Genomic DNA, 8,272 nt, shown 5'->3' with positions numbered 1-8,272 from the left:
AGTGCAAGTGTTCTTGTCTAGAGCTACCGTGTCACCCCAACATTGGAGTTACTTGGAAATACAGCTGTTCTCTGCAGAGAATATTGGTAATAACTTTTTTTAAAAAATTCTATAGATTGGTGATGGCCAAGACAGTGACTCAGCCTTGACAGTGTCCAACATGATTAGACAATGCTCTGTACAGACCTACTGTTGGATTTTTCTGGCTGGGCTGTGCAGCTCTTGTGTAAGAGCATCTTTCCTATTCAATACTTTTATACTCTTTTTTTTTCCTGCTGTTTCCAAGCTTAATTTTTTTTTTTTTTTACCAGACTGGTTATTGCTATATTAGTTTAAGGAAAAAAATAAATAAATTTGAAAGCATTAGCTGAGGCTTTGTGCTGTTGTGTGTGGTTATATGTTGATTTTTATCTATGCTCTTGGTGTTCCTTTTAGAGACCTAGACATATATGCAAAGGCATGACGTATGTATTTCTTTTAATTATTGGAAGACTTTAGTACATAGATCTCAGTGTTGTATTTGATTCTTTTAATAGCTTAATACTGTGAGACACTCGATATTTGATAAACCTTGCTTTGGTGATCGCTTGTTCCTCTTGTTACATTCATTTTGGAATGAATTGCCTGTGTTGCTGGGGAAACAGAGCTGGCTGCTCGGGACTATCAGGCATTTTGTAGAGACAGGGCTTTGTGCCTGGCAGTGTTGTGTGTAGTGCTGGTGGGGAGCTGAAGAAAAACAAGGCACAGAAGCTGGATCACTGTGCTTTAGAACAGACTTGCATATTGCAGAGAGTGAGGTGGACAGAAGTGTTCTCAGAGAAGTCGGTTCTAACAAGGAATCTGGGAATGTCCCTGAATTAAAAAAATGAGGAGTCAAATTGCTTCTCTTTTTGCCCACGTCTTCTTTTCTCACTTAGATTCAACATGGCTAATGAATATATCCCCTCATGACAAATTAGACTAAATTATAATGCTGTGTAGATCACTGAGAGCTCTTGCATGTGCTAATGCTTAGGTAATAGTATTTTACTTAATTTGCCAGGATTCTGTTATGGTCCTTTATTTCTCTGAGATTTCTTGTGTGTGCTTTTCCTGTGAGTTGTCCTAGCAGAAATGCATGTTTTTTAGAAACAAATTCTTAAAGTATCCTGTACAGTCATGTATGTGTTGCCTGTGGTCAAACATGGCACACTCTGAAGCTAAAGTGATTTAATTTTTATTTGCACGCTCAATGTGCATTAACAAATTCAACATACAAGATAGCATTACATTATGTAGATTAGCTTACAGCATTATGCAGTTTCACACATTGAGTTAGGTTTTTTTGCTTTTTTTTTTTTTCCACACAAAGTTGTAACTGTCCAAGTTAATTTTACAATAGAAGACACAAGGTAAAGAATAACCACACCTGGGAGATTTTACAGTGAGTCCGCTGTCACTTACTGTCTATTTTAAGTTTTAAAAAATATATATCTGCACATCTTCAGTTTCCTATTATTCCAGAAGAATGTTGGAGCTACTTCTATCTGCCCAATAGCCTACATCTATTTACCCTGAGCATGTTTCCTTGACAAGAAGTTCATCTTACCTTTTCGACTAAAGGAATTTTAAGGAGATCGTCTAGGCTTAAGCACGCTTCTCACACCGAAGGGGAAAAAGAGAACTTTGTTGTTGTTCCTAGGTCGTGTTCAGGTGTTTGAAGTGGTGTTGGAAAGCATGTTCTGAGGAACAGTTGAGACAGTTGCTGGACTTCAGCAACACAATTGCTTAGTGCAAAAACTAGGATTGAACTAGATCTACACCAATTTGCAAGGGAGAACTTGTTCTCTGGTTTGTGGCTGTGAGCCACTAATAGAGCATGAGCTAGAAAGCTTTTAAGACAAAGATAAAATCTGTAACCTCGGGCAGAAATCCTCATAATCAGGATCAATAAAGCACAAATGAAGTCCACGCTTCTGTCTGCCATGCAAGGCTGAGAAATTGAGAGCTTCAGCTTCTATGTGACTTCTGTTGCTAAAAGGACACTCTGCTTGGAAAGAGATTTGAGTGAAAAAATTCAGCTTTCGAAAAATAATTTCTTGGGAAGAGATGCCAAAGTATTGCCAACTAGCAAAGTGCTATCCATTTACACAGAGCCCTCCCAGCAGCTGTTGCTTTACATGGTGGCTGGAGAGAAAACAGAGTAAGACTTGCTCAATTATTGTACTTTCATCAGTACAAAGATGGAAAGGATCATTTTTTCCAACAAGGCTCTAAAAGTCATTAGTCAAGTCTTGTAAGCAGTTAAATGATCTTAACTTTTGTTAATTATAATACATTATTTACATTCCACAGGGCATAGAACAGACTGGCTGCCAGGAAGCTACTCTATGTTGACTGAATATTTGTGGTCTTCTTCGTGCCTCTTTGCAAGCTCACTTCTGCCTCATATTTGCATTAGAGAGTTCAGAAATAATTTTCATTTCTACTGCCGGTTATAACTATTTCTGCCTAGTTTACCAATAATGTTTACAATCAATTATTTGCTGCCAATTATCATCCTTGTATCTTTCCTGGCTTGAATGTAATAAGAAGCCAAACAGAGTTACTTGCCAGGATGCTACTGTCCTGTACAATACCAGTTCATAGGCTCGTGTATTTACCATGAGATCTAATGCAGCTACTTCCAAACTTGTATTTGTGGAACATTTTATGAACTTCTGTTCAAAACTGTTGACTATTCAGGGTTAATAGCCTGAAGTGCTACAGGTCACACTTGTCAAGTAACGTTTTGACACTTCAGAGGTGATGGTGAGCCTATCCTAAGTCTAAGGAGTCATTCACAGTTTAAAGAACTAACTCGAGCTCCCTTGGAACTCTGAAACTTCTTGAAGAATCTGACACATTTGTAGTGACAGGCGTTCCTCTACGTTTACTCCTTTTCTGAGAGCTGGCTCTTAGGTAGTTGCAAGATGATATCGTGCAAATTGAATCAACTATGAATGAAGGGAAGCTTTGTAATTTTTTCACTTAAATCCTCTTTCCCCAAGCTATTTTCCTATCTCAGATATGTGACACCATTATAACAGAGCTTATCAATCATGTAGAATTTCACATTTAATGTGTAACAGAATCAGCAAGAGTTTCTTTGCCCGTCAATGACGCATCAGTTGTTTTTTCTGTCCTTTTTTTTTTTTTTCCCTTGGGCCCTTCATGCACAGACAAGGTTAAATACAGTGAAATAGTGGAGTTTCCCCAATTCAGATAGTCTGTGAGATCATGCCTGTGCTAACTTCCACGTGGCAAAAATGTGATCAGTTTGTTGGTGTTTGAAGATTAGATGCAAATTTTTGATATTGTGACCTTATAGCTCCACAAGTATGTCGCAACGGCAAGTACTTCAGTACCTGACAACAGAATTATTCCTTCTTCTCAGAAGGAAAGTGCCATTTTCCTGTATTTTCCTTTTGTACTAGTGCAGAATTCTAAACCACCTTTACATGGAAATGCGGTTGGTACTCCCAAACCAGCAAAGAACAGAACTTGCAAGGACCAATGGGCAAGCAAACTAACAAGAAACTAGAGGTTAAACAGCAGAATTCAGAAATTTTGGGAGAAGCCTAATAAAGACAGGCCAATCTTGGTGAATACCAGCAAAGACAGTTCGGCACAAACACAACTTCCATAGTGACAGATAATCGTATTAAAATCTGCAACTTGATATTGGTAGTTATACTAATTTCAGTTTGTATTAGGCATGCAATAGTGTGATTACACTGTTATATAGTTGTGGTATCTTTTTTTTTTCCTCCACTTAATGCTCTTTAGAATTTTAGTGCCCTGCAAAAATCACATCACTAGAGAACCAATCAGCTGCTGCTTCTTAGGAACGTTTAGTTCTACAGCTAAAACAAGGTTTAAGTCTGTCCTACGAGTCAGCTGTCACTGCCGCAGCTCTGCTAGTATTCGCTCAGGCTGTGCCACTTGGCGACTGGCTTCCTAGGGCTCTCACACACCTCTCGCCAGTGCTCCACGCCCCCTGCCGTGACGCTGTGTGCTCCCAAAATCAGCCGGCCCACCACTTCGTTTTTTGTGGTACGGTCGAAATCGATAACTAGGAACTCGATGCTGATGTCAGGAAGGAGATCAACAGGGATGTCGTAAATGAAGGATTCGTTGAAGACGGGATTCAAAGTGCACTTCTTCACGTGAGTCTTCTTTTTCGCTATGCGCTTTCTTCCGTAATAAACATTCACCTTGACGTAGGGATCTGCCAGAGAGAGGAGAGAAATAAACTAATAACACAGCCCAGTAACTCCCTGGACCAAGGACAGGATCCAGCTTGCTGAACGGGCGCGAGCTCAAGCGAGTGCTGTGAATCCAGGTTTTGCTCCCCCAGGAGGGGGGCCCTCCTGGCACGTCTTCTCATTGCAAAGCAACCAGCTGATGTTAGCAGAACAAGTTCTTTAGGAGTTTCAACACTGCATGGGGCTTGGGGGGAAGCAAGTTGCACGTAAATTGTGGTCATTAATCCCAGGACTATCGAATGGGGAGCGTTTTGGTAAGGTCAGTGCCCAACTGGCCAAAACTTCCACTTTTCACTGTCATCTGTAACAAGAAATATTTTTACCTTATTCCTGGAAATAGCCCAACAAAGCATCAAAACAATTTTAATAATTTGCAGATAGAAAATACTTATAGTGGAAGGTATTGAAAAAAGAAGAAAGTTTAAAACAAACCCTTCATTTTCTATAGCCTTATGTTGTTATTTTATCAGTCAGCCTGCTCTTTATGCAGATGCTAGTTTAGGATTAAAATTAAGACCCAGAAACACGGTGTGGGTTTTTTTCCATGTAACTCAAGTTTTGAAGCTGGAGGTCACTTGCCCACCTAACGCTGCGTAATTTTCAATTATTTTTAATCCAACTGAAATTATGAGTTTATGCACAATATAAAGCGAAGGGAAAGAAATTATGTTAGCCTTGTGGTATTTGGAAAGTAGAAGAACAGTAAGTGAAAAGTATATCCTGTAGTTGGAGACCACACACAGACAGCTGCTTGTTTTGTTTTTTTGTTTTGTTTTTTTTTTTTTTTTTTGTAAGAAAGAGGAAAACTTAAGGCCTACAATAAAAAATGAAGCCTAGTCTGCATTCTTTCTGAGGTGTACAGGAGAAAGCTGCACAAACAGGACTACATTTGCTACTGGTCATTCTATTATTGAATCTTAAGTTGATTCCAACTGTTTTCCCATAATCCTGAAGGAAACCTTTCTAAGGGGATTCAGAGTTTGAGAATCTGTGACTCTGAAATAGGAAAGCCAGAACAGCTGCTCTTTTCTTCAAACAGCAGAACAACAAAAACAGCAAAAAGAAACAAAAATCCAGAATTGTTTCTAATGTCATGTAAATATACTCCTCTCTGTTCTGAGTCTATTGCTTCTCTTTTTTATGTTTGCTGTCTTTCACCCCCTTCTTCTAAGGGGCAGGGTTGGAGCACGCAGCAAGCAGCCGCCGTGCCACGAACGTGCTAAGGGCAGCATGGAGGCAGAGACTGCACAGTCTGGCCAAAAGGACCGTGGAGATCTGCTGAATTGGGAGAATACTGTCTGTAAGCAAACCAGGGGATGCCAGAAAGATGCAACTGTTGGTCTCGCAGCAGGAAGGATTTGATCCTGTTTGTATAACCATCTGTTGGTGAGTGATGGATCACTTGTAGTGCTTCATCACCCTTAAGAGTTTGAGGGGAAATATGCAAACAAAGAAAATCTTCAGATATAACAGAGATGAAAAGATCAGAAAGTGAACTCAAAGATTTTTTTTCACTACATGTTTAGAGCTGGAGAAGATAGCTTCTACCTGAGAGGCCAGTGATGTCCATCTTTGGCAAATGTCTGGCTTTCAGCACCACGACAGTCATTCTCTGCGCCACAGGCTGGTAAGACAAGGATACTTGCAGTTCCCCTCTGCTAATGCATTTCTGTGAAAAAGAACCAGAAAGAACTCTCAGGATGAGATGGTCTTACAAACAGGTGCAAATGTTGGAGGTCAACAGAATTTCCTCTTTTCATACTAAACACCTAAAAAGTTGGAAAATTAGATGCAGGCCATTTTAAGTGCCCCAGGCAGATGGAGCCTCTGGGGGAGGGAGTGAGTAGCATGAGGTAAATCACTCTACGCCTGCTGAGCACCGTAAGCATCACCACAACCTCTGTCTGGAATTCTTTGTTTCCATGAGGGCAAACCTGGTGGGCACCTTCTGAGAGAACAGCAGCTGTGGCTGCCTTTTGAGATCTGCTGCTAGAGGCATCTGGGGCTTTTAGGAGCTTAAGTTTTACTCATTTTCAGTAGAGCTTCGCTGGCCCAGCACCTCAACATCTTTCAGTACGCTTTGACCGTTTCACCGTCGGTTTAGTCTGCAAAGGTACAGAATGAAGATAAAACCAGATCTACTCAGTTACATTTGCTGTTTATCCTTTCAAACAGTAACAAACCATTAAGATAATTTGGTTTGGTTTCCAGATAGCATTCATTAACATTTATTGAGATGGCATTAATTTGGATTAAGTTTATTTGCTGTCAAGGCAAACAGTATTAGCGATGGATATGAAATCCTGTGGCGTCAGTAACGTACAGAGCTGTTGCAACAAGTCGAACAGTTGCCTGCTGAAGGGTTGGACTCCTGGCACCCTGCCCTCCTCCTGCCCCTTCTGGGTCTGGTACTGTTAACCTAGCAAAGCAAAGGGGGTGGGGGAGACCCCAAGTAAAGGAATTTTTCTCACTTCAAAGCGGTGAAGCGCTACAGTAAATGTCACGCCAAATGCTCTGGTGATCACAGAAAAGGTGAAGCTGTTCTTTCAACTGCTGTTTTTCAGCTTAGCAGGAAAAAGTTGTGAGTGTAAACTTAAACGTGGAAAATGTTCATTGTCAATTTGAGCAGTTCCTGGGTGTCTGAGACAAGTTTTCCAAACACAAGGAACAAAGGCTATTGCTGCTCACGCAAAATTTTGGGAGGAGAGTGAATATTATGAGCAAGTTCCTGATCGTGGAAAGGAAATGTTCAGACCTTTGAGTTCTTGGATACAGCAGGATACAACAGCCAGAGAAAGTATTTGGGTTGGTGTATGCTGTTAAGAGTTTCGGGGTTCTTTTGGTCTGAAACAATTTAATGCAATTACTTCAAAATAATTTGCATTCTTAGACTGTTAGAAATGATTGGGAATGTTCATTAGGATGGGATGAACACCTTTGCCAGCTTGGATTGGTGCAATAATTGACTGGGTTTTAAATGTAATTCTGTATTCCAGATTTTGAAACTTCCTGACATTGAAAACTCTGTTCAGTAACAGCTGCTTTGACAGTGTGGAACTCGGCAGATTTTCCCAAATACACACCTGACACCAAGGTAAATCCATTTCTGATGACTAATGAATGTTAAATGATTTGCATTCTTCATTAAATCTGTTCTTATTTAGTGTGACCTTTTTGCTCTATTTTGATCGTGTTACTTCTAAGAGATATGGTCAATGCACTGAAAAGAATATTAAAAGAACTTAAACCAGCCACTTGTTTTATCATAATGTAAAGCATCCCAAGAATCTAAGAAAAGCAAATTACCAGAACTTGGGATTTGTTAGGATTCATTTTCTTTGTTTTAGGTCATTGACAGAGTCTCCTTTAAATAACTTTTTTTTTTTTAAGTTAAATGCCCCATAGAGTAGAAAAAAACCTTTCAAGTAAAATACTGCTATTCTAGGATGCAATGAAGTATTTTATAGCTGCCAGAAACAATTTCCAATGCATTAAGGCAATAAGTGAACCCAAATGCCTTTTTCTATTGAAATTGGAGGACAGGTAGCAAAAAAACTGTGATTAAAAAATAGTGTTCTAGGGCAGCATTAATCTGAGCTGATTTAGATGTCTGCCCCAGAATAAGAGGAATGACATCAAACTCCACTATGTTGATGTATTCCCACTTACAGCTTACAGTAACAATTCAGATGTAGACAGTTTTCAAGTATTGGTGTCTGAAATGGTCAGAGCCAACTTCCCTCTCTATGTGAAGTTTATCTTTGCAGATGAATGCCCCAGTATCACACCAGCTCTTTTACTTGGAGATGGGCACTTTGCCTTTTTTCTTGGCATCATCAGTTATAGCATTCATCATCATTTCTATGCCTAAACAGTGACCCTGCCTTATCAAATGGCCATAACTACAGTGTAGAGAACTGCCCCACTGAAAGCACAAAGCACAGCCACACAATGCCAGTAATACGTATCTGTGGAAAAATGGGTTT

The 8,272-nt window shown here is 39.8% G+C and overlaps 1 protein-coding gene across 1 annotated transcript in view; it reads right to left on the bottom strand.

Annotated features, from left to right (window-relative positions):
- Nucleotides 1-3,795: 3,795 nt before the first annotated feature.
- Nucleotides 3,796-8,272, bottom strand: part of SYT11 (synaptotagmin XI) — a gene marked incomplete at its 5' end in the record, with an annotated part of 5,413 nt that continues 936 nt past the window's right edge. The window contains 2 exons of the mRNA XM_008945783.1: nt 3,796-4,249; nt 5,835-5,955. Coding sequence (XP_008944031.1) covers nt 3,939-4,249; nt 5,835-5,955 — 432 coding nt within the window. The remainder of the gene's footprint in view (nt 4,250-5,834; nt 5,956-8,272) is intronic.

This window comes from Merops nubicus, unplaced genomic scaffold, assembly GCF_000691845.1.
Source record: "Merops nubicus isolate BGI_N331 unplaced genomic scaffold, ASM69184v1 scaffold36798, whole genome shotgun sequence".
NCBI classification, from domain to species: Eukaryota; Metazoa; Chordata; class Aves; order Coraciiformes; family Meropidae; genus Merops; species Merops nubicus.
The sequence above is the reverse complement of the archived record's forward strand: the minus strand, read 5'-3'. Positions and strand labels throughout refer to the sequence as shown.